At 35.8% G+C, this 27,798-nt stretch overlaps 1 protein-coding gene across 4 annotated transcripts in view; it reads left to right on the top strand.

The window, feature by feature from the left end:
- Positions 1-24,668, top strand: part of KIF18A (kinesin family member 18A) — an 80,080-nt gene extending 55,412 nt beyond the window's left edge. For 3 of the 4 annotated variants that reach the window (XM_036325693.1, XM_036325694.1, XM_036325695.1), the window contains 4 exons: positions 15,569-16,010; positions 16,934-17,041; positions 22,449-22,555; positions 24,007-24,668. In XM_036325693.1, the coding sequence (XP_036181586.1) occupies positions 15,569-16,010; positions 16,934-17,041; positions 22,449-22,555; positions 24,007-24,089 (740 nt within the window). In that variant the 3' untranslated portion in view covers positions 24,090-24,668. The remainder of the gene's footprint in view (positions 1-15,568; positions 16,011-16,933; positions 17,042-22,448; positions 22,556-24,006) is intronic. The other variant, XM_036325696.1, reaches the window with a different exon arrangement.
- The last annotated feature ends 3,130 nt before the right edge of the window (positions 24,669-27,798 follow it).

Raw genomic sequence — 27,798 nt, 5'->3', positions numbered from 1 at the left:
GCTGGCAGCAAGATTTATTTATGGAACTGATAAGATTTCTGACATTAAATGAAAAGTCAAGATTTCCTCATTATCCATCTGGAAACTTACATTTAGTAATATTTCTGTCTCTAACCTTTCCTTTTCCAAAATTTTGCACCCCATGCCAGTGGTTTTTATCTTGAAGTACAATAAAGAAAAGATACAGTAGAACTATAGTACAGATATTCTGATTGAATATAGAGCACTGGTGGAAGTTTAGATTTCCCCTAAAATTACTTGAGTAGAAGGAAATTTCATTGAAAAAAATAGGATACCTCTATTCTAATTCTTCACATAATAAATATGAAGCAGCAAAAGATGTTTATATAAAGGAAATACTCCATATATCTTCTAATTTGTTGACAAAGTGCAATCATTATCAGTAACAACAGTAGTCATGCTTGTAGTCCTAAATATATTTCATTTGGACCCTCATTTTGTGCACAAGACTATGTTCAGTTATTCGTTTATAACTGCAGATGTTACTGTAAATTAAAAGGTTCTTTGCATTGCCTTTTTATTTTTTTCATCTTAAATAAGCATGAATACTAGGAAAATGAGACTAAGAAGAAAACATGGTATCTGCTATTTTCCACAGAAATGGGTATCAAAAAAGTTATGGTTGATTTATTACTCAAGAGTGCTGGATTAATTTAAAGAACTGTTACACAATTCTTAATACATGGGGAAATGTATTCTTTCTATAATATTTGTAAATAACTGATATTATCTGTATAGACACTAATGCTACAATAACCACAATAGTGTCTTTTGAATGTCTTATAAGATGTATTAGTTTAGTTAATCCAGTAGTAAATTGAGGTTATATATCTTTTAAATAGTTAAAATTTATTCACTTGTGTCACTTGCAACTATGAATTCCATGAGTCACAAGGCTGTTAAAAAGAATCCAGATTTATGATTAGTATAGTAATTGTATCAATCATTTGTAGCCCAGAAGTGTTTATTGAAATGCATATATTAATATTTGATTTCACTTTGCCAACTAATTTTAATTTAGCATAGTTTCCCAAATACCTTCTTACGCACATATTAATATGAGTGCTAGCAAAAGTAAAATCCTTGCCATTATTTTGTACCAAACCTCAATTAGATCTTATCCCATTCATCAATGTCTTCCTGTCAGGAACCCTACTTTGCAGCCTCTGACTCATGTTTGCTAAGTACTGCATTCTGCTTCTTATACTAACATACAGTTCTGTAAATCTTTTTAAGTTTTACAGTCTTAAGCTTTTGATAAATTAGTTCCTCTGGGTAAAATCATTCAGAACACATGATATGGGACATCAAAAAGATGACCCCACAAGGCCTGCCCATTTTTTTAAGAGGGATTTTAAACTCATTAATGATAAATTATCTAGTCTCTTTATTTTAAGGAACCATCTGTGGAGTATTTCAGAAAGCTAAAAAATAAATATAGACCCAATCTACCTAAGAAACCACATGAACTTGCCAGTTAATACTTGTGTTTATAGAGTGATGTTTCTTAAATTCAATTTATTTTAATGCATACTGAGACAATTTGATGTAAGAAATGAATAACTATGGTGATGTCTACACTGGTTTCTATTTCTCTTTTCTGTCCTTTAAAAATCTACCCTTCACACTAAAATGATCTCCCTAATAGAGTGCAGACCCGTTACTTAGGAGGGCCTTCAAAAGGCTTTCCCAGTCCATTGTCAGGATGCAGACTCACTTCCATACGGCACTTGGTGTCCCCACCTTCTCTCAGACATGCTTTCTATATCTTCCCTCTTTAGTTTCCAGGCTTTTCCCTCAACCTTGAGTGCTGTTTCCTCTAGCTCCATCCACATAGTAGTCTATTTAAAAACCCTAAATCTCGTTCATAGTCCAAGTCAGATACTATCTCCTTTATGAAACCTTCTTTTTAATGAGTCCTCTCCCCTTTGCCTACACATACGCTTTTGCATTTCCACGGTAATTTTTTATTCCACTGTTATAGCATACCTCCGCTCCCCAACAAAACTGTAACTTCATTGACTGTTGGAAACATTTTTCTCAATAATTTGTTAAGTTTATTGCTCCTATCACTAATGTTTTAACTTTTATCTTAACAATAAATTTCATTTATTGTAATTTGAAAAAAGTCACGCCAAAAGAAATGCCTTTCATTTTTATTGTTTTATTTTAATTAGCTTATTGAACATTTTTGTGCCTAAGAATGCATATGTAGTTTGATTTTTTAAAAATTGAGATGCCACATACACAGCTTTGTTTACTGAACCACTTGATTTTTGTATCAAAAATGATTTTAAGTCATTTTAAATGTATATTATACTTAACCCCCTACTAATGAACATTTAGGGGTTTTTTTCACGTTATTATTGTTATAAGCAACACTCCAGTAAAGTGTGTATGTGTGTATTTTACAACTTGTCTAAGTATTTCCTTAGGCTAAACTTCTAAAAAGTAGAATAGCTAGATCAAAGGGTATGTACATTTTTAAAGCATTTGGTATGCATTGTCAAACTAGTCTTTAGAAGTGCTATAATTGTACAGTCTACCACCATAAATGGATAATTATGGTGAACATTTTTTTCTGTGCTTTTGTTCGTTGTAGTTCGCTCTGAATTAATTACCTGTTCTTTGCCTTTGCTTTAGTTTTCTGGTTTGTTTGGTTGTTTGGGAGTGTGTTTTTCTTTTTTTTTTCTTATTTATTTTGTAAGAGTTCTTTCCAGATTGATAGATATATGACCACACACACACAACACATAGACATAGACATACATATATACACATACAAGAGCTCTAAACCATTTGCCATATATGGTACCTTTTTTTCTTTTTTTTTTTTCATGGTGATTAATTATCTGTAACCCCATTTAAATGATAAGATTATCCATATTTTGTGCACATTTATGTTCTCTATCCAGTAATAGGAGCAATAGCATCTCAGTTTGGGGGAGATGAAAGGGTACATTGCCTTCTATTCATATTTTGGGTCTGTAAAGAAAATTTCATATTTTTAAGCCTTCAATATAATTATGTATATTATTACTTCATATTACTTGTTTTTTTCTGACTTTCCCTGGTATATTAACAAGAGACTTCAGTTCTGCCAACAAGTATGATTGATATTATGACTTTAAGCATGTCACTTTCTTGCTGTGAGCAACAAATTATAAAAGAAGGATGTTAAATTTAAATGGCCATTAAGATCATCTAGTACTAATTCTGGTTCTTTGACTTTCCTGGTGGTCTATAATTAGTCAGGAATTCCCACCATTTTAAAGTGGGAACTCAGTAAAAAAATATGGATTGCTAAAGTAGGTAAGGGTTTATATTACTTGGCCCTTTCATTTTTTTTGCTACTAGGAAACACTGATGTGGAAGTTTTATTTCTCCTCTGTAACAGGCACTTTGTTTAAAATTATTTGGATGTGACTTGTTAATAGTTTGATTTTAAGTCATTTCTTATAATAATTAAAAGAAATTATTTCAAATTAAAAATATATTGATGTTTCTTAAGACTGCCTTTTATGAAAATGGACATAAAACCATTTTGTTTTTTCTACTTTCTATTGAGATATGTACTGCATGACTTATAACAACCTTCTAATGTTTACCTAATATTTCTAAGACTACTATTTATCTTAGCAGGATTGTGTAAGAAGTGGTATATATGTCATATAATATTACATTTATACTTATATTGATGTATGTAACATTTAATCTCAGGACCTATTTTAGGATAATTTTTATAATAAAAATGAAAGTTATTTTTTAATATATTTTTATTGATTTCAGAGAGGAACGGAGAGGGAGAGATAGAAACATCAATGATGAGAGAGATTCATTGATTGGCTACCTCCTGCACCATCAGGGATCAAGCTCGCAACCCAGGCATATACCCTGACCTGGAATCAAACTGTGACCTCCTGGTTTATAGATTGATGCTCAACCACTGAGCCACCGCAGTCAGGCAAAATGAAAGTTATTTTTAAAAATCTCTTAAAACTACTTTCAAGACATGAAACAACTTTCTGTTTGTTTTGTTTTTTTCTACTAGAAACATTTCTGAGTCCCTAGGTAAATAAATGTGTGGATTAGACTTCTTGGAGAAATGAGTATTAGAAATGAAACTTAGAAAGAATCAAGTAGATTAGATTGTGTTCATAGGTGGACTCAAATAACATAAAGAACAATACAACCAATGAATGCATTTTGGATGTTTCTCTTGAGGTGCAGGCAGTCAGTTATTCTAATGTGTTCTAACATACTTCTTCATGATACTCTATATTTCATTAATAAAGTCAGAATAGTCAATGCATTACTTCTTTACCTTGCTATTAGTTGATCATATTCCTTAAAAATACCAGAAATTCGGGGGAAGAGATGTCAAGTGTCAAACTTTGTTTACTTTATAAACCACTTAGCAAATTTAAGTTAGTGGTCCAGGCAAATTAATTCTAATTTCATTATGCTTTTTACTGATTTTGTTTTTATTTTTAGCTTCTATTGATGTTTATATTAATATAGCACATTTTATTCTACACAATACTACACAAACTACACAAATGTTAATGTATTTACATTGTAATCCAGATAAAATTGTGTTAAATTTGGACTTTACTGATAAAAATTGTATTTTTTCCCCCATCTAATCCACAACTTTAGTGCTTGCATTTAGAGTTCATTTTAAAAGTGGTTTTAATACTTAAAAGTCTTTTGAAAGGCTTCTAAAACTTGGCAGTCTCAACACAATGTTTTTGTCTGACTTCCTTTTTAAGTCTCTCTATGGACTTACAGTAAACAAAACTTTGAAGCGGGAATCCGTAGCCATAATGCAGGAACAGATGAATAGAACACTAACCACTTTATTCTGAAATGCACATTTTCAGTTGTATATAAGATGCCTTAAAGCACCATATAAATATTTTAAGATGTTTCCTAAACTATTAATGGATAAGTATTACAAAGACTAAGATTGGATTCATTAAACAAAACGTACTGTAGTGTTTAGAAGAGAGGCTCTTCTGTATCTTTCAGCAGCCCTAATTCTGACCACTTTAAAAATCCTGGTTTGAATTGTAGCACATAATCACTTTGAAAGTTATGTTATTTGGTCATATAACCATAGCTGCCTACCTTCTTCCCTAGACTAGGAGTTTATTCATACATTTCTAGCACTATATATGCATTTTTGCTATAAATTGTCATTTTTAAGAGAACAGCTTCATGTCTCTTAAAATGGCAATTGGTGCATAAAATTGTTACTTCATTAACATGTGCTTTCAGCTGTGGGAGGTATTAGTAAGCCTAAAAAAATCATCTTGAATTTCAGAATAATTGTATTAGACCTTTATAAGTAAAGTAATGCCAAAGTTATTTTTCATTGAACAGTTTCTCTCCAAGTAGATCCCCAGCTGTTCTCTAGATTTGTGTTATTGTGAAAATATTAATAAAAAATTATGCTGATTTCTTAAAGTGGCATCCTTTCTTGATTAATTCTCTAAATATTTCTCAACAAACCTATGAAGAAATTACAGTATGTGTTATCTTCATATGAAATCTAAATGTGAAGTTAAAGATGGGTATGAGAAATATAATGACTAAAGCTAGAGATCTTTAGGACATTTAACATATCTGAAAGCAAACTGATTAAATCCAAATGTCTTTTATATCATCATTTTTGCTATCCTAAAGTTTATTTTTATTTCTACTATTATTCTCTATAAATTTTTCAGCATATCAAAACTACATATGCTAATATTCACATTTTACAAGTGGCTTTCCTGTTCCTGGAAGGAATTTTTTTTTTATTTTAGGGACTCATTACTTTAAACTCATTCTGCCCATTTTCCACCATATTGGATCATTTATTTCCAATGCTTGATTGATTCACATTTTTATTAGCCTTTTCAGATTTTACTATAAGTAGGTAATTGTCCCACCTTTCTTTTGGTTATATGCTAGCGAAAACATGAGTAGGGAAGTGAGGTGAGGTGGTAAGCCAGTGGAAAGTGGGGCTAAATAAAGAAAAGATTTTCTCCACCTTCCAGAGGCCTCCAGTGGTTCTCAACCTTCCTAATGCCGCGACCCTTTAATACAGTTCCTCATGTTGTGGTGACCCCCAACCATAAAATTATTTTCATTGCTACTTCATAACTGTTATCTTGCCACTGTTATGAATCGTAATGTAAATATCTGATATGCTATATGTGTTTTCCGATGGTCGCGACCCACAGGTTGAGAACCGCTACAGGCTTAGACTATCTCAGCTCTTCTGTTGGCTTGCCTATTTCATTTCATGTTACTTGCTTGCATGTTTCAGTTAGACTTTTGAATGTAAAACTATAATTTTGGCTAGTTGATCTAGCTATCCCAGAATAAACAAGAAATCTATTTTGGTCTGGGTTTTTTTTTTTTTTTGGTTTTTTCCTGTATAATCCCAACATTTGATTAATTTTTTATCATGTATGTAAATGTCTGTCTTTATCCTCACCCTCTGTCTTATCCCCTCTTTTCTCTCTCCACCTCTACCTCCTTTAAAAACTTAGTTTATATTTTTTTAAGAAAGTAATGCCTATATATAATTTAGAAAGCTAGCAATACTGTAATTATGGAAGTATTCCTTGACCTATTATTACTCACTAGAGGCTCAGTGCACAAAATGTACACTGGTACTGTCCCTTGCCACTGCCAGCTGGGGCCTCCCTCCCTTCCCCTGGCCAGCCCCGCCCCCTGGTCGAACTCCTGGTGGAGGGGACAATTTGCATACTATGCTTTTATTATATAGAATTCCCAATTCTGAGTCTCCTTTTAACTGTTTCTTCTAATTTTTTCTCTTAATTTCTGGGTTTCAAATTTATACTGCTAATTCTGTTTGTCTTTTTCCAATTTTATACATCTACTTATTTTTTACTTTGGAAAAGATTTATTATATTACATATACATTTCCTCTCTTACCCCATCTTGCCAAAATGTTTTTCACCTTGTTTTAAGTAAATCTCTAGAGTGTATTCAAGTGAATATTGTTCCCTATTGAGCTACGAAGTGTTAAAGTCTCTTTCCTGTACAGCTTTAAGGTTTCTGTATGTAGTGTTTGCTTTCTAAGTACTGAGAACACATTGCTTCATTAACTTCTAGATTCAAGTGTTGCTCTTAACTGTTATGCTGTTTTTATTCATCATATAAGAGTGAATATGCATGTGACTTTTTCTCCCAGGAAGACTTGGGGATCTTTCCTTTATCCTTAGTATTCTGAAATGTCACACGATATGCTTTGGTGTTGGTCTTTTTTAATTCATTAGAATAAACTAAAATCTGTGGGCCTTTCTCTCTGGAAACCTTTATCTTTTTACTCCGAGAAATTTTCATATATGTATTTATGCCCATATACATACTTACATACAAATGCATGCATACATACTTTTTTCCCTTCTTTCTATTCTTTGGAACACTTATTAATATGATGTTGGATCTCCTGGATTCATCCTCTATTTCTATTTTTTGTCTTCTGGTATCTCTTGTTCTTTCTGGGAGATGAGTCCTCAACTCTATCTTAAAACCTTTATTTTTTATTTTTTCCCTTCATATTTAAAATTTTTAAGAACCTTTGTTTCCTTTATTTTTTTCCTATGTGTAATTAGAAGTTCTGGTTATCACATAGAAAGAAATCCCGTCAAATATCTAGCGACTCTGATTGTGATTAGTATATATATAGCTCCAAAAAAATAGTCAGTTTAGGGAAAACCTAACAATGCCAGTCTTTTTTATTGTTATGGTTTATCTAAAAAGAACCCTTTGATTTCCCATTTAGGGGATATGTAAGCACAGTTACCAGTATTTTAGAGAAGTAGGAGAAAAATCTGTATACATTCATTACTGAGAAATTACTTAATCCCCCTAGTGTCAGCGATGTGTGTTGGCCACAAGGCAACCTTTCCAGAAGGTAAAACCTTATGTCTTTTAAAAGGGTGACGAAAGAGTAGTCACTTGGAAGTATAGGTGATGCTAATGTGGTCAGGGGAACCCAACTACTTTCTTGTATAGACTTTCAACCAATTCTTCAAATTTAGCTCCACCCTGTGCTTTCATAACAACCTTATACCTTCAATTCCTAGGAATTTTCTGTGGCTTTAAAAAGCCAGGGGCTTCCTTTCTCCCACCCCAGATATTAAAATGTTTTTTTAAAAACAGAATATAAAATTACTCAGACTTTTTTCAGCCATAACCTATGCTTCTATTTTAATGGATTGCCATATTTACTTCTGCTCTGTTTTCTGTGACTACTGCTCGCCACCCTCCCCCGCTCCCCGCGCTCTCCGTTTTGTTTTTTTTGTTTTTGTTTGCAGGCTTGCAAGGTCTGTATGTGTATGCTTTGATTTGTTTTTGGTGCCTTTTTTATTTTTTCAAAATTGGCATCATGCTGGATATTAACTTTGTATACTACTTCATTTAATGAACATTTCCCTATATCATCAAATCTATAAAATATGGCTTGAAATAACAGTGTAATTGTGAATGCTCCATGTTTTATTTAACCATTGTCTTAAAACTGATTTAATTTCTCTATAGTAGGGACTTGACATTGTGGATTGGTGAAGAATGTGGCATCTGGATTATTAGAAATTCTAGCCTGAGTCTCTATACCAGTTCTGTCATTCTCTTATGTTATCCTTTAATTGATCCAGTGAGTTTACTCTGTGCTGCTTATAAGTATACTTTTGCCTATTGTTGATAATCAAGTCAAGATTAAGGTTCAGAAATAGGGGGAAATGTTTTTCTTTTCATGGATCTAACAGTCCAGGGAAAGTAGAAAAGGAACTATTGCCACAAGTAGTCCCAGCTAGAAATTAGCTCTTTGTCCAAAAGGTTTTTATCTGTGTGTGGTGTGGCCACCAATGCTGGGAACGAGGCACACAGTATTGGGCACTTTCTGTTCAGTGTTCCTTTCAACACTAAGACAACTGGGGTGGGACTGAATCTCTGGCCTCTTTGTGCTGCTGCTAATATTCAGATATTGACGTTTTGCTGTATCCCATAGCTTTGTCTCCCCCTTTCTCCTTTACTGCACCTACTCCCCATCCCTGTTCCTAATTTAAGGGACTTTAGTAACATTCTGCAGGTGTCTTTTACTTAACTCCCAGGGGTCCCACTTAAAGGATTAAATGGGGAAATACTGTAAGTTATTCTCCACGCATTTCTTTTTCCAGTTCTAGGTACACAATATCTACATATATAAAAGCCTAAGCAACCGAATGACCGGTCACTATGATACACACTGACCACCAGGGGCCAGACGCTCAACATGGGAGCTGCCCCCTGGTAGTCAGTGCACTCCCACAGCAGGAGCACTGTTCAGCTGACCAACCCATTTGTCTCAGTGGCCCACCAGCCCGGCAGCAGCCACTCCCTCCCTCAGTAGTCCTTCAGTTCCAATCTCCAGAGAACTGGCCAGGCACCAATGGACCAGTGCCACTGGCATGATCCCGACAGCACCACTGACCTCCTGCAAGTCGGCCTTGGGCACTGCGGCCACTTCCCCTCCCAAGACACTCCACAAAGAAGAAACAATATAAAAGTGGCTGCCAGATGGCTCCTGACAACTAGCGCCAACGCCAATGTCAACAGGATGGATCCAGAACCTAGGCCAGCAAGGGCATCCTATTGCCTGCCCAGAAGGCCAATTGCGTCCTGGCCCACCCCTCCAACTCAGGACAGGTGCCAGATGCAGGGCTTTCCCTATGGGGACTGACTAGGTGCGAGCCGCAACAAGCACAGCAGGGCTGGGATGAGCGGGAGCAGCAGGCAGGAGTGGCAGGCGGCATTGGACTGCAGATTTTGGCTCGATCCCCACAGGCACTGCGAGGGACCCCACCCGTGCACGAATTCGTGCATCGAGCCTCTAGTCCAGGGGTCCTCAAACTTTTTAAGCAGGGGGCCAGTTCACTGTCCCTCAGACCATTGGAGGGCCGGACTATAGTTTAAAAAAAACTATGAATAAATTCCTATGCACACAGCGGTGGCAAAAACACCTGGCAGGCCGGATAAATGTTTTTGGTGGGCCACATGTGGCCCGCGGCCCGTAGTTTGAGGACCCCTGCAGTCTAGTCCTTTATAAAGTTGTTGGATATGCAAATGATACTCTTCTCTTATTACCAACATAAGGGCAGGCTTTCTCCTATATCTATTATATGGTCATTTTAAAGGGAATCTGGAAGGGGAGCCAAATGCCTCTACTCAGGTTACTATCTTGGCTAAAATTGGTTGTCTTTTTCATAGTTTACCTTAATATCCCTTTTGTTTCTAAAGCAAAACAAATAAGATGAAGCCAACCAAATGCTAGTTCTTCTAGTGAGAAATTCTTCAGGTATTCAGTGCCTATCATCCTCCCCTATAAAAAAGAAAAGGTTCTAATACTATGTAAATCAAATAGTATTTTATCATTACAGAACCACATATTTCATTTTGAGGCTTCACTGTATATACATTAAAATGTGTTGATTCCTTTTTAAGGAATTGAATGAAATAATTACAAGGTTTTATGAGTGGAGCAATCAGTTCCTGTATATGAAGTCATAGTATGTCTATGTCTGGAATGGGAGATAATCTGTTTAAGTTGTTTGAAGATGTCTAGAGATGAATTTGCAGAGAATGTATTAACTTAAATCTTCCCCTCACACTTCCCCTCACAACTTCCTAGGAGCTAAAGTCCATTTTCATTACCTTTTATCTGCCACCCTTATTCTGGGACCATTTTCTACTACCCATACTCTTCTTACCTTTTCCCTGTCCTATTATGGTTAACACACCCAAATAAGAAATCATATCCTCAAACCCCAAAGGGTATCTGCTGCCTCAAGTCCATGAGCATCTAAACTAGAGGGAACAAAGCAGATTCCAAGACACCTGTATTTACTTAAATCAGAGCTTCTCAGTAGAGGACAGGACCTCAAGCCTATTGAGTTGGGGTGGGGAACGGGTTTCAGTAATGAGAATGCCAATTTTAAGGAAATGACATTTAGGACCTTTAGAACTTCTTTGTAATTCTGCATGTGGAAATGGCTCATGGTTTCACGGAACGTGGTCAATTTCTGTTGTTTATGTTGTGTAAAATTAATACACACTACTCCTTTGTGTGAATTTTCTTCTTTGTTCCTGATCGTTAGGCCACTACTCACATATGTGTATGTCATTGGATATGTTCTGGATTTACTTTATATAGTTTTTTATTAAAGCACCCTTTCCACCTCTCTTCATTACTACTGCTGCCTCACTAGCCCAAGCTCTCGTTAGTTCTTGCCCGAGCTATAGCAATAGCCTTGTTACTGATTCCCCTGTTTTCTCTCTTGCCCATTCATAGTCTGTTCCCCACACAATAAGCAGAGCAATCTTTTTAAAAACATAAATCAGATCAATCGTATTCATTCTTAAAACCTTCCACAAATAACCCTTTGCATTTGGGATAAATCCAAGCCCTCATCTTGTCCATAAACCCTAACACTGCATGGCTACCTCTCCTTTCTTCTCTCCCTTGAACTCACCGCACCTCAGTCACACCAGCTTTCTCTCTTTCCCTGCAGCTCAACAAAGTCATTTTGCACTTTGAGAACAAAAGAGTCATCTCTTGGACTCCCTTGTTCTGAAAGTTGTAACTACATGATTTCTTTTCGCATTTAAAGGCATTATAATCAGCTTCCAGGTTCCTCCTTTATCATTTCCACGTTACAGACACAAGAATTACAGAATCTTGTTAGATAGTATTTTCCCAAGCTGCATCAAGGGAAACTACAACTGCCCCACGCCTGCTCTTCTGGAAAGTTACTGTATATCCTCTATGGAAAAATACAGCAAATCTCTTTTATAGTCTTTGAGCTAGCATATTAGATGGTTCTTGCAGTTTATTAAAATGTACAGTAAAATGTATAGTGCCCAGCGCTCTCCAGCTTGCTATACCCACTTAAAGTGCTCCATTACCTAACTAACTAGCTAGAGGAGAATAATGATTTATTACACTTGATAAATTATATTCAAAGTGAAATATCAGTTGTTGATTGTGTTCTTTTCATTTTCATGGATAAGTGGAGTCACAGTGGATTTGCTGTTCAGTTTGAATTTACATCTTTAAATCTTGTTTGGACTCTGGTTATCTCCTGAATCTTTCTTAGCAACAGTCAGCCTACCATCCTGATTGACCATCTATTTTCTGTTCTCTTTTTGTTATTTTATTTGTATTAAATATCTGAGAAGATAAAAATTAAGGAACTGTGTGGATTTGTATTTTATACATGCTGTATGTCTGTAGCATTTCTTCCAGGTCCAGTAAAACAGTGGTATTTGAATCCACATTAACTACCCATCTCCATGTTTCTCCTTCAAGTTATCTCCTGCCAGGAAAGCAGAATTATAGCTAAAGATATATCATTATAGCATTACTATTGCTCTCACTGACAATTACTACTCAGTCTGATGATAACAAAATTTGATATTGGGTGTACATTTACATTATCCCAGAGAACAAGTAGATAATTCTTTAGTGTCCCATGGCAGACCCCCCATGTTCACGCTCTTTACAAGCTATAGGAAAGAATGGTCCACCGTCATGGAAACATGCCCAGCGCCACTCCATAGATTCTCCCTCTCTAGATATACGGAAGCAAATAGTGACTCTGGGTGATCCTCATCCCTTGGGATTTCATGTTTCATTGTGTTTTATGTTAAATAACACATGTGCCTGCTTTAACAGTACCTTTGGTTTATAGTACAATTTATCATCAGCCTTGATAAACTGGATATCCAATGAACTCAAAGTGAGACATTGTTTTAAATAATTTTTAACTGTGAGTTTTAGCTATTGAAGGAATACTGGAAAGTCAGTGACGACTTCCCTGTGAAGTAGTTAATTCTAACAGTTGAAGCATGTTTATATTTCTAGAGCCTTTCTTTGAACCCTAAGTATTTTATAGATATTTACTAATCCTAGAAAATTCTCTGTATGTAAAAAGGTAGTGTCTCCTTTTTTTAGGGGGGTATTAATGCCCACACTGCTTAAGTGAGTTGCCCAAGGTCACTCAGTGAGTTGTTGGTAAAGCCAGAAATAGAATCCAAGTCTCCTGACTCCCAATTCAGTTCTCTATCCTCACTATAGTTTTCTATCCTCTATATACCCCTGCTGCCTCTCATGGGAAAAGAAGTTAATCTTCCAGCTATTAATAGCCACCAAATTGGTGGTAGCAGCACAGTGGAGAAAAGTAACTGTCTTTATACTGCAGCATTAGTATAAAAATATCTGGTAATGGAAAATTTGACAAATGTCATGTTAAAGGTAGTGGAAAATTATTTTAAGATCTGGATCTCATTTATCTAGTTCTCAGAAAAGTAAAATTTCTTAGTAGAACAGGGATCATATTTTTCTTCCTGTTTTTAAATTGTATTTCCTAGAGGGTAATTGTCAACCTAGCCATAGCAGAGCTTATTGTCAACTAACTTAAAAAGAATAATGCATGTACTGTTGGTGATTGCTATAAGTATATTTTCTAACTTGGTTGGAAGTTTGAATTGCTTTATTGAAATACTATATCATACTAATTTCATTCAGTTTTCAGTGTTAATATTATATAATAAAGCAAATATAACATCAATTGAGAATTTTACTGCATGATTTGAAAACATGGGCAGAAGTGCATGTTATAGTTTCTTCCCTGGACAATACACTGCAAAGTTACTTCATGTGGCACCATGAAGTTCACCAGAATGAAATAGGCAGAGCAGAAAAAATAGTTAAGAAATACAATATATAAGCACACTGCAGCTGATCAATTTATTGTTGTGTATGTAACCATGTTATTACTCTATACATTTAAAAAAAGGTGCTTGAGAGGTGTTTATGTACTTAAATATTAAAGCATGTCTAGTATGGTGGGACTTTACACCTGAGTTTAAACAAAACAATTTGTCTCTTAATTTTGGACCAATAAACAAGAATTCTCCTACTAAAAATCTCTGTATATGATATTTCTGTTTAAATATTACTATAAGTGCTTAATTAGAAGAATCACGGGGTCAGAATTATATGTAAGTGTAATAGAGGTGGGATTGGTGGAGGCTGGAAAATGCAAGGAAAAAGGTTTAAAAAAAATCTTGTTATTTGAGACCCATGTGACTGAGAAGGTAGTGGCAGGGGGTAATTAGAAATAAGGGAGTACAGAATAAGAAAACTAGAGGATCGAGTACGTATCCCTGGGGAAATGTATACATTTACTGGATGGAGGAAACAGAAGGTAACACATACTGGAGAGGTAGTAGGGAAATCATTTTGAAAAGCTGCAGAAGTTGTAGGATTAGGGCCTAGAAAAGTTTATTAAACTTGGTACTTCCTGGCATTTGGGAGGCTTGCTTTTACAGAGGGATAGAGGTCAAATAAGAGTACTCTGAATTCTTCAAATTAGGCTTATTTATCTTTGGTATTAATCTAATTTTTGCAAGCCTGTAAATTATTATGATACAGGAAATAAGCCACCAGAATGCTTAATTAATTACTATGTGGTGTAGTTACAGATACAATTCTTTCATTCACCTTAGATATCATTGGTTATTGCCATTCTCTTCTTTACTTTAGACTAGACATTCACTCAATTAGTAATAAACTGGTGATATTTTACATAGAACAAGTTATAATATGCAATGCCTAAAAATGTTGCATGCTTTATTGTTGTCTTAAACCTTAATCAAACATGAAAGCTGGATATTGCTTGTGAATTTTATTGAAATTAGTTGCAAATTTGTTTTCATGATTATTCAGTATTTCAAGATAGCTATATCTATGAAATAATATTTATATTAGCCATATGTTATTTATTGACTGTAATAGAATCTCTTTATAAAGTTATTAGCAATAACTGATGTTATTTTTCCTTTCCAACTTATTTATTTTCTTTCAAATTTTTATAATTTGGCAGAAAATGTGCTTTATTATCGGTGTTTTGTTTCATTTTTAATCCTCACAAGGATATGTCTTTATTGATTAGAGAGAGAGAGAGAGAGAAGCATCTATTAGTTGCCTCTGTACATGACCTGACTGGGAATCGAACCTGTAACCTTTTGGTATATGGGACAATACTCCAGCCATCTGAGCCACCCAGCTAGGTCTTGGCTTTATTTTTTTAACTAATATGATTATTGGAAAACTTTACACAATGCAATATACAGATGATATGTCATAAAAACGTACACTTGAAACCTATATAATCTTATTAATCAGTGTCACCCTAATAAATTTAATTTAAAAAACTATTTAGGCGCCCTGGCTGGTTTGGCTCAGTGGACAGAGCGTCAGACTGAAGGGTCCCGGGTTCGGTTCCGGTCAAGGCATGTACCTTGGTTGTGGGCACATCCCCAGTGGGAGGTGCGCAGGAGGCAGCTGATCGATGTTTCTCTCTCATATCGATGTTTCTGACTCTATCCCTCTCCCTTCCTCTCTCTAAAAAATCAATAATATATATATATTAAAAAAAACTATTTAGGCAACATTATTGAGATTCTTTTTAATTCTGTTGAACAGGCACATCTTCAAGTGAATCTAATCTGCTTAACATTCCTTCACAAAAAAGAACTCGAAGAAAACTAATGTCTTCTCCCTTGAAAACAGAACCTACCCAGAAGTCTGCACTGTCTGAAAATATACAGCTCAATGATTCTTTCAGCAAAGAACTTCAGCCTATTGTGTATACCCCAGAAGACTGCAGAAAACCTTTGCAAAATCCATCTACAGTGACCTTATTAAAACCATCGTCTTGTACTACGAGTGTTCAGGCCACCGGCTCAAATATATACAGTGAGAATTCTCTGAAAATGTCATCTGAAGTAGATCTACCTGTTATCAGGAGAAAAGAATATAGACAGGAGGATTTGGACTCCATGTTTACTATATGTGAAGACACCGGGAGATTGAACAGCAAATTACCTGAGCAACAGTCGGTATCAAACAATAACATTGTACAAAGGTATAGAAAAAGAGTACTTGTCAACTTTTGTCCTTTTTTTTGGTAGCCTTTAAACTATTAGCTTTTTCTTCCCCTTTAGCTATATTTGAAGTGTATTTCATATATCAGTTTTAAATTTGCTATCTTAAATTGACCCTCTTTAGGCTTGAAGAGACCTTAACATATATATGTAGTTTGTTCTTCATTCCAAAATCATGAAGATTACTATGCTGGTTATTATTCACTAATATCTTCAATACAGGAAATTTCACAATTTCTGTTGATCTTTAGCAAACCTCAGCGTATTTTGAAATAGTCTTACGTCTAAGGTATGGTTGACTACATGTCATCCAAGCAGACATATCCTTCTCATTTCATCTGTTATTATCACAACTAATCTAGTAAATATGGGGAGAATGCACCTTCACCTTTCTCTGCTGTTCAGAATGCAGAAATCTCTGTCTATGGTGTAAAAGTGAGAAAAGAAAATCCCAGAGTAAGCAAGGGAAATTTTATAGTATAATGCTTTCCTCTATATCAGCGATTCTCAACCTGTGGGTTGTGACCCCTTTGCGGGTCAAACGACCCTTTCACAGGGGTCGCCCAAGACCATCGGAAAACACATACATAATTACATATTGTTTTTGTGATTAATCACTATGCTTTAATTCTGTTCAATTTGTAACAATGAAAATATATCCTGCATATCAGATATTTACGAATCATAACAGTAGCAAAATTACAGTTATGAAGTAGCAATGAAAATAATTTTATGGTTGGGGGTCACCACAACATGAGGAACTGTATTAAATGGTCACAGCATTAGGAAGGTTGAGAAGCACTGCTCTATATATTAATATGAAATGGTATTCCAGTTACATAAGTGGATGGCCCTACTCCATAGTACAAGTCAAAATTGCTTTTTATTTTTTGTTGATCTACAGGCTTGCTCCTTCCTCATTCTCAGCGAAACATCCTCTGCCTGTACAAAGCATAGTACCATCCTACATGGCGATGACCGCTGCTGCCAAAAGGAAACGGAAATTAACAAGGTACGATTAAACAGGAGCTGGCTCAGACTTCATATTTACATAAGATCAACTTTATCCTTTGTTTCCTGCAGTTCTTTTTTATTTCTTATAATTAAACTGTTAATTCATACTTAAGCATACATATAATAAATTGCTCTGAATGTGACACTGGATTTATATTATCAAAGGGAGATCTTGATAAAGCCAAGTATTTCACTTGACATTTGCATAAAGTATTCCATGTTTCACATTATTAAAAATAAATTTAAAGTATCTGGCCTTCAAAATGTCATTTAATTTTAACTTTTGGTGCAATTTTAATTCATTTGGTATTATTCCTTTTAGACAGTACTGAATTTATTATGTTCTAAAATTACATTATTTTAATGGGTTTTAATATATAACTGAAATGTAGTGAGTAGAGACTTCTGTTTCTGGCTATGGCACTGTAGCTTGTATCGTTCCAAGCTACCCATCAAAAAAACATTATGAAAGTTGATAAAATACAACTAGTAGCTGCTTGACTGGCAGTGAAGAATAACCAAGGCAGCCAGGATTTGAGTGTTTCAGATCCCAGAGAAAAGGAAAATAAGCTGTAGAGAGCCTGACCCTCTCTGCCTCCTTTCCTTTTAGCACTTAACAATGTGTGGCGTTATGTGGAGGCCAAGCATAGAATGGGAGCCTGCAGATTATCAGCCATCTCACTCCCTGGGGACGCAGAATCATTGTGTGTAGATTCTGCCCTCCAGATATTTATTTGCCAAATTCTAAACTTTGTGGAGTAAGAGTTCAGGAAACCAAGCTGAAGGTAGCTGCTAAGAGACTATCATATTAAGCAGAGTTTGGACATTATTAAGGGACTAGGACACGAGAATTCTTGTTTCAGAGTCATCATGGAGAAAGAGCTGTTAGACGCCAGGATTTTATTTGAGATCCCTGAAGGCCTGTGGTCCACAAGTAAGAAAAACTGGAAATAGACCCATTCTTGAAAGCCTAAAACAGACCTTACACCAGCTCAGTCCCTTTTCAGATCAAGGTGATCTATTCTGCTTGCTTGCCAGAAGAAAATTATGGTTTTTCATACACCATGTTTAATACTTAAGCAAAAATTACAAAGTATGCCAGGAGACACCAGGACCAAATGACTGAAAATCAAGAGAAGTAAAATTAGAGAGGCAGTGATCCGTAGTGATGCAGATATTAAGATGATCAGATAGGGAACTTTAAAATTTTAACTGTGATTAACCAAATGTTGAACAAAATAGATGATATCTTCCAAAGAACTATATTCTATTAAAATGAATCAAATGTATACTCTAGAACTGAATAAATATAATTACTGAAATTAAGAACTCAATAAACTATTTTAACAGATTAGGCACAGCAGAAGAGAGTTGATTAAACCAGAAGATAGATTGATAGAAAAAAAAGCCCAATCTATGTACAAAAGGATAAAAAGATAGAAAATATAGAGAAAACTGAAAGAAAAATGGAGCACAAGGAAAAATTTAGGACACAAGGAAAATGAAATCAGGGACACCAGTATGCCAGAAAGAAATGAGAATAAGAATGGTGGAAACTAGTATTTGAGAGTATGTTGACTAATAATTTTCCATAACTGACAAAAGATAATTCACAGATTCAAGAACCATTGCAAACCGCAAGCAGCACACATATAAAGAAAAATATTCCTATGTACATAGAAGTAAAATAGTTAAAAATCAAAGGCAAGGAAAAAATTGTAAATATACTGAGTTACATGACATGAAGTCCATTTTATATAATCTTTATATCCTGCAACATTAAATGCAGTGATGAGAGAGTTGTATTTTAAAATGGGTCTGACTTACTCTCCCTTTTATTTTGACATGTGGTTGTGGGGAAAAGAGTGTAAGATCTTAAACTTAAACCTCCTTTAAGTTTTCCATTTTCCACTATGGACCTAGTCTCATCTGGGCTAATGTAAACAGATTTACAAAAAGCCTGTTGATTTGTCCCCCATAGGGTATCATCTCAGAGGTTCATTTAGGATGTGCCCTTTTCCCTCCAACCAAAGTACAGCAAGCCTTTGGAATATCTGCAATAAAAACTCATGGATTGATTTTTTCTGAATGTCTGCCTATCCATGACGTTTTAAATTTTGTATTTTGCTATGGCACAAATTTGAATTGTGCAGTTTGTCTGGCTCGTGTATGGGAGTCAGTCACCTTCATATGTGACTAATTTGTGTTTTCTTCCACCTAATCACTAATTTTCATTGTGTTGATTGTGTTATTTCAATTAAATAATGTTGGTGACTTCTTGTTCTCCACTGGTAGCATTCTCTGTTATGTTAACTAAGATGTGGCAAAAGTTTATAGCTAAGAATATTTTTAAGCTGTAAACATAGTCATTATCAAAATCAAAAGTCCAGGTATGATATGTGTATTTGGAGTGGTTTTAGATATTATCAGGCTTCCACATGAGCAACTAATATTGTGAAATAGTATTAAAGGACACATAAAGAAACTAAGATTTCTCATAGCCTATTAATTACTTTATTACATTCCCCATGGTATCAGTAATTAGATCCTGCCATTAACTATGGTTAAAAGAGATTAATGGTAGAAATGTACATAATTACCTTTCTTTTTCTTTTTTTTCTCCAATTAAATCTACATGAGCTTGAAAGTAATAAACTCTGGTATTTTCCACTTAGCAGCTTTATGTACATGTTTAGGTGTGTTTATATTCTAATACGATTTTTGAAAGTGAAAAGGGAAAGGATCCATGTATATATTTATTTTATTTTTTTGGTATCAGTTTTTCTCTCTGAAAAAAGAATATTATAGTCCAAAAGCACTGAATATTAAAAAAAATCTACCAACCTGGATTTTTTAGGTACTAGTTAAATGAGAATATTAAATTTTTAATCATTTCAATTTATTTAATATCACAGTAGCAGACTATTTTAACTAAATCAGTCTACCAAAGATATAAATACAATATATACATATGTAAAAATTTACTTATAAATTAAATTAGAGTTTTTGGGTTTTGTTTGCTTTGTGTTTCTTTGGTTGTTTTGTTTATTTTTTGGGTTTGATTTCAACTAGAAATTATCTCAGCTGAAAGAATATGAGATGCTTTATGTCTATTAAGCAGTAGCATTCTTCCTATGTAAGAGAACAAACGGTTAAATCCTAACTTTTTATCCTCACCCAAGGACATTTGATTTTTTTAAAGAGAGGGAGAGGGAAATAGAGAGAGAAACATCTTTGTGAGAGGGAAACACTGATCAGTTGCCTCCTACATGTGCCCCATAGCGGGGTGGGGTTCAAACCCACAACCTGGGTATACATGTGCCCTGACTGGGAGTCTAACATGCCACCTTTCAGTGCACGAGATGAAGTTCCAACAAAATGAGCCACGCTGGCCAGGGCCCTAACTTTTATTAATAGTGTGGAAATTTATCAAGCACACAACTAGAAGAATCTTTAGCTTTCTTCTCAATGTAATCTCTACCATAATTTGAATTTGGAATCATATACAAATTTTAGGTGGGTTTTGTTTTTTTTAATTTAGTGATGTGACATAATTTTATAACATAAATGTTAAACATTTCATCAGTGGACTATTTTATCTAAATTTATTAAATGTTTTAGTGTATTTTACTTATACATAAATAAATATACAACTTATTAGGCTTTGATTTCATTCCAAATATGAGTTTTATTCAGATAGTTTTATTCAAAAGCTTAATTTTTCAAGTAAAAATCTTTAAGTAAAATACACATGTCCTAAAACTAACCAAAGTGAAGAATCCATAAAATAATAAAAGACAATTTGAAGATAAATTGTAAGAAAAAACAACACTTGTCAAAATTAACCAATGACATTGATCTTTGTACTTAAAGAAATAAAATCATCAAATGACCAAAAAAGAATTTTTACCTTAGACGACTGATACGCATATTATCAGAAAAAGATGTTTAATATGTTTTTACGGAATTATATTGACTTAGTTTATTTAACACCATTTAGGAACACAGTATTTCTACAACTGATTGGCTTACTTTCATAACACTAGTACCTGTTTGTAACCATTCTGGGGAGGTATCATTTGCATTCTTGAACAGAGTAGGCACAGTCACTATTAGGAACACTGTAATCATCTCTCTTCCAGGCTGAATGAGGTACAGAGGTTGAGTTATTTTCCCAAGCGTTCAGTGTGCTCATGCCTATTTTTCTTTGCTGTCATATTAAATTGCCATTTCGGACTACTTTAAATGAGCATATAATGAGCCCATCTTCTGCCTCTTCCATAAACATACAGCCACATCAGTTTACCACATGATTAGGATTGCCAGAAGAGCACATTGTTGCCATAAAAGGGAAGCCTCCAATTGTTAATCTGACTATCAAGTTAGTAATCAGCTTGTAAAATGCTATATAACTTTACTAGGCAGAAATTCCCTAAAATTAGCTTATTTGAATCAGTGTGGAGTGGATCAAGCTTTAACAAGGTAAGATTGGGGGTCCAGCAGGGATAGATTAATTCTGAACCCCCAATCTTACCTTGTTAAAGCTGGATTCTCTTAGGGGCCTCAAAGATTTGGATTGTTCTTTTTCTGGTCTGGAGATCAAACTCATCTCATCCACAGACTATTTTATGTTTCTTTCTTGTAAACTCAGGAACCTATAACTCCTTGTAGTCTGAAAGCCTCCGGCACTGTTTTTTACTCTACCTTGTTTTATTTTATGTATTTGTCTTATTTCCACCCCTCCCCACCATAAATCCATTACATAAGTTTTCAAGACAGGAGTTGTCTATGCCTTTCTTATTTGTATATCCTGTAACATGAGGCTATGATAGGTGTTTAATACGTCCATTCAAATCGAGTTAGAAATTTAACCCATTAATAATGTGAGATTGATATAAATATTTGAAGATTAAACAAATGAAAGTAGGTCCATTCATTTCAGTTTCTATAATTGCTATAATCACAGAGACTCAGTCTATTACAAGGTTTTCATTTAAAAACAAGGTTTCCAAACAATCTTGTTTATATTCCCTAGCTTAGGGTTCTTGCTCCAGATTTGTAATAGAAGCCTAGTTTTTCACTTGCAGTGTGCTCCTTGTCACTACACTTTGGATAACAGAGCTTGCTGATATTCCAGCAGGACCCCTGGAAGTGTTCTGCTAACAGAATTGTTGCATACACCTACACTCAAAATCTCTGATTCGAATAAACATTATTAAAATCACACAGCTAAATTTCCCTATGGGCCAAAAATGTATTTAGCACCTCCAATTACTTCTATGGGATTTTATAACTTAATACTCTAGTATTTTACTTTTTCTTTAGTCTTTATTGCATGTAGAATATGTATTAAAACTTAGAGACATAAAACATGCTTCACTAAAATAAAAAATTTTTCTCTCAAGTTCTGCAGCAGATACTTTAACCGCTGAGGAAAATTCTGGATTTGCCAAACGTATTCGACAAGATAATTCAAGCAATAAGCACTTACAAGAAAACGGACCAGCAGTGGGTATGTCTGAGCTCTTACTTGGTATTTAATAACATACTTACCTAACACATGTATAGTACTATAGTGTTTTCATAAGAATCTCCTTTTATCTACTCATTACCTTTATTACATGACTATCCATGTTGTAAATGAGAATACTTAAGAGACAAAATAGAAAACACTGAGCTAGTACCGCACAAATACTTCACGGTAGAACCAGAACTCAGAACCATATCTCTAAAACTATATTCTGCATCCCTTTTGTTTTCTATACTGCTTCACATGGTAGAAGAATTAGTAAATAAATTAATTGAACTTATTAGCAAAAGGTATTGTTTAATAGGTTGTGATTAAATATATTTTATAGATAAACTTTATCTACTTGAAATAATTCCATTACCCTCTTATTCTTGATAATCTGGCCTCAGACTCACTTGTGCAATTATAGCCAGGCTCAAGTACCTAGTTATAATTATGTTGTAACTCCCATTAGCAGGTTGAAAAAGATGCTGATGGGATGAATACATCCTCTCAATTACATTTGGGGGTGACAGGAGTCCATGTCAAGAAAACCACACCCTCCGTAAAACTAGAAGAGATAGTGCCATTCCGTTTCTCCACCTTGGTGTCTAGGCTTCTGTTTCCCTAGCACTCCAGTTCCTAGACTTCGTTCAGGAAGTATGTGTTTACACGCACTATGTGCTAGGTTCTCTGATGGATACAAACATTAAGAACCAGTTTGGTTCCTCTCTAAAGGAACTTAAAATCCTAGCACTTGGAATTTAAAGGGGTTTCATGAGATAACAAGTGTTTTTAAGAAAACATGAAAACTATTACTCTTTCATCACAGTAATATTCCATTTCTCAATAGCTTTGCCAAACTGCATTGGTACATCCTTACTTCTTACGGTAGCCAGTGGCGGTTGTTTACCTTAAGTTCAATGGAAATATCTTTTATACAAATTTAAAACTCAACAAAGTAAAATTTACTATGTTTATTTGGTTTATCATGCCATATTTAATATTGCTTAGCAATGTGTATATGCAGTTGGTGTAGATATGTGCTGCCCCATGGATCTCCTGAAAAAATTCTCCAGGAAGTCATAATTCTGCAACAAAATGATGATTGTGATAACTGTCAAAGAATAGATATTTGGGTTTTCTAATATGCTTGTTTTCTAATAATACAAAATAATCTATTAGATATCAAGTATCTCATGTGTAAAAAGAGATGAATTAAAAAGTATATGCTATGGAGAAAAAAAGTAGGAGATGATACTAAATGTGTATATGCAGTGCTTGCCAAAGAAAAAAGAAGAGCAAAAGCTAGGTTAAAGAATGATTTGTCATAATTCACTACAACTTCAGTTTGCAATATGGAGAAATTGATTTCTAAAAGTAGAATGAATGGTGACTATTTTTTTTGAATGATGCTTTTACCATATTTATAAATTTTCCTATTTCTTCTCTAGAATATAAAAGAAACATCCATAAAGTAAAGCCAAACATGGTCAGAAAGTTTGGAAGAAGCATTTCAAAAGGAAATCTAAGATAAATCACTTCAAAATCAACAGACATTAAATGGACAGCTCTGCTTTTAAGAGGGTTTCTTACCAGCACCCTTGCAGAAACGTACTTAAAGTTTTTGAAGAAGACCATCTTAAAACTAGTTTTACCCAAATAGCTTCAGCAAGCAGAACATGAAATTCCTTCACTCTTGTTCTTTGGTATTCTAAGCAACTAAACAATTTTAACAGAAAAGGTTATGTTTTAAGTTTCTAAAATATTGGCTACCTTTTAAAATCCCTATGTCATCATGGTGGTAGCTCATTTTTGCTATTTTGCAGCAGGTTGATTAGGATATTTTAGAAAACGATAGTGAGTTAAATGTCATTACTGCTTTTTGAAAATCAGGAGAAGTTAGAAGTGATAAAATTATGACCCGGGATGTATTTGGTCTTATATTATTTTAATCATATATGTGACTTTTCTTTGCGAAAATATTTTGATGTTCAAATGTACATATATGTTCCCATAAAGCTGTTGTAAATATTATTTAAATAGTCTTCATGAATAAAATATTAATTTTGTTCCTTACTACTTAGTATATTAAAGTCATAGGTTTTATAATGTTCGCTTTTGTGTCTTATTACTACCCCTTACACACTTTGAACGATATCATATAAAATGTGAATTTTGTAGATTTTTATTTCAGGTTAAATCAAGATACATGGCACTAGAACCAAGGAATGAAAAGAATCCATAGTTTCTTTAATGATAATGAGGAGATGTTTTAATTATTCCTTTTACTATAGGAAGTACATGGAGCTACAGCTTAATTATATCTCCCTGTTCCCCTGCATTGCTTGGTCTGTTTATCTCCTGAATACAACAAATATTTGGTTAAATGTGCTTTTAACTTTATATGGTCCCATCAAAGCATCATTCAAAGGTTTTACTACAGAAATGTTAATGCCTAATTACCAGGTGTTGTCCTAGACCCCGCTGGTGGTGATATATAAGAACTGTATGAACTATGTTGCCTTTCTAAAAAAATTTTTTAATTCTGATCTAGCCATGAGAATTTCATATGATATTTTATTTTTTTACTTAGCAATGAAGAAAAAAACTCGTGGCAAAGTTAAGTAATATGCCAAAGATCTCACTACTAGACAGTGGCAGAGTTGGGATTTTGCACTAAGGTTGCTGTAAAGAGTTGCTGCTATTCCTATACTGTACACTGCCTCCATCTACAGTGGGCTAATACTCTGCATGTGCATAACTATACAGAAAGTATCTACTATAGAAAACAAATTCCATTCCCATGGTCACCTGTGATTTGCTAATTTATTTGGGGAAAAATTTAGTCAATGCATTTTATAATTATAAGTAACGTATATTTAGTTCATATTGTTTATATCGAAAAGCAGTTTACATTCTTATTAGTAAAGTATTAATAAAAGTCTTTAGTATCACTGAAAATATTTACAATCCTATGGATTGCTTTTTCAAGGACTGTTTTGTGTCTTTTACAATCACAATAGCACATTATTTGTTGGATATTTACAACTTGCTCATAAGTTGTTGTCAACTGCTCAAGATATGTTACAAAATCACTGGTTATATTTGAATCTTTGTGTTAAGACTCCATATTCAAAGTCTGAAGACACAGCTTAGACACTAAGTCAAATATAATCTTGTGTTTCAGCAATCAGCACAAGGCATTTGTTTTTGAAATACATATGTAAAGTACTAAGTTCTTTCTCTCCTGTAACTTCCCCCAAAAGGCAGTAGTTGACAGATAGTCCATACTTCTCAGAGTGAACGTCATTTAACAAACCACTCAAGCCTTGCAAATGGCAAGTTCTGCATAACAGCCACTATAGGGACTAGTTCATCAAGTTAAGAGCTGTCAGGAAAGGTTAGTTCTGATATATTTCTGTCACGTGTATATGTGCCTAAAGCATACTATATGAGACAAAATAAGCCAGGAGTCATAATTTTTTTTAAAAAGTTCATTCTCATGCTTTCAAACAGATGGAAGAGAAAAAGATTAAGATGATTAGTAACATGACAGGAAAACAATTCTATGATCAGGATTTCTCAACCCTATAGAATATTCTTATCCTCTGAAGCTACTTCTCAAATATGAACTGTTAAGAATACTTTTTATTAAAAATATATTTTGATTTTAGAGAGGAATGAAGAAGGAGAGAGATAAAAACATCAATGATGAGAGAGAATCACTGGCTGCCTCCTGCACACCCCTCACTGGGGAGGTCGAGCCCGCAGCCCAGGCATGTGCCCTTGACCGGAATTGAACCCGGGACCCTTCAGTCCACAGGCAAACGCTCTATCCACTGAGTCAAACAAGCTGGGTGTAGAATGCTTTCTAATGCACCAACCTCTGCACACATTCCTTTCCCTTTCCCATTTTCTTTACATGTGGCTATTTCAGAACAACAGTATGTCTTTTATTATTATTATTTCCTCCTCTTCTTCCCCATAACAATTATGTACGTTCTTAACTCCCACCCTAATTATTATTCAGTTGAAAATGTCCTTTCATTCAAGTGCACCTAGAGGCCCGGTGCACAAAAATGTGTGCACTCGGGGGGGTGGGGGGGTCCCTCAGCCCGGCCTGTGCCCTCTCGCAGTCTGGGACCCCTCGGGAGATAACGACCTGCTGGCTTAGGCCTGCTCCCGGGTGGCAGAGGGCAGGCCCAATCCCTAGGTGCAGCCCCTGGTCGGGCTCAGAGCAGTGCTGATTGGGGAGTTGGGGCACTGCCCCCTGTCATGCACAGAGCAGGGCGGATCAGGAGGTTGCGATGCCACCCTCAGTCAAGCTCAGGGTAGGGCCGATTGGGGGGGTTGGGGCACCGCCCCCTGTCACACTCAAGGCAGGGTCGATGGGGAAGTTGCGGCACCACCCCCTGTCAAGCACAGAGCAGGGCCAATCAGGGGGTTGGGGCGCTGCCCCCTGTCACTCACAAAGCAGGGTCCATCGAGGGGGTTGGGGCTCCGTACCCTGTCACTCACAGAGCAGGGCCCATCAGGGGGTTGGGGAGCCCCCCCCCCCATCACGCACAGAGCAGGGTCAATCAGGGGGTTGGGGAGATCCCCCCTGTCACGCACAGAGCAGGGCCGATAGGGGAGTTGGGGCACCGCACCCTGTCACTCACAGAGCAGGACCCATCAGGGGGGTTGGGGCTCCGTACCCTGTCACAGAGCAGGGCCCATCAGGGGGGTTGGGGCTCCATACCCTGTCACGCACAGAGCAGGGCCCATCAGGGGGTTGGGGAGCCCCCCCCCCCCGTCACGCACAGAGCAGGGCCGATCAGGGGGTTGAGGAGCTGCCCCCTGTCACTCACGGAGTAGGGCAGATAGGGGAGTTGGGGCACCGCCCCCAACACACACAGAGCAGGGGGGATCAGGGGGTTGGGGAGCCGCAACCTGTCACACTCAGGGCAGGGCCACTGGGGAGGTTATGGCTCTACCCCATCATACACAGAGCAGGGCCCGTGGGGGGGTGGTGGTTGGGGCGCCGCCTTCTATCACCCACAGAGCAAGGCCGATCAGGGGGTTGGGGCACCGCCGCTGTCACACTCAGGGCAGGGCCGATGGGGAGGTTATGGCTCTACCCTGTCACACACAGAGCCTCAGGGCGATCGGGGTTGGGGAGCTCCCCCTTATCAGGCACAGAGCAGGGCTGATCAGGGGGTTGGGGCGCCTTCTCCTGTCATGAACAGAGCAGGGCGGGTAGG

The sequence above is a fragment of the Myotis myotis genome, unplaced genomic scaffold, assembly GCF_014108235.1.
Source record: "Myotis myotis isolate mMyoMyo1 unplaced genomic scaffold, mMyoMyo1.p scaffold_m19_p_10, whole genome shotgun sequence".
NCBI lineage: Eukaryota > Metazoa > Chordata > Mammalia > Chiroptera > Vespertilionidae > Myotis > Myotis myotis.
Note: the sequence above shows the minus strand (reverse complement) of the source record. Positions and strands in the feature narration are given on the sequence as shown.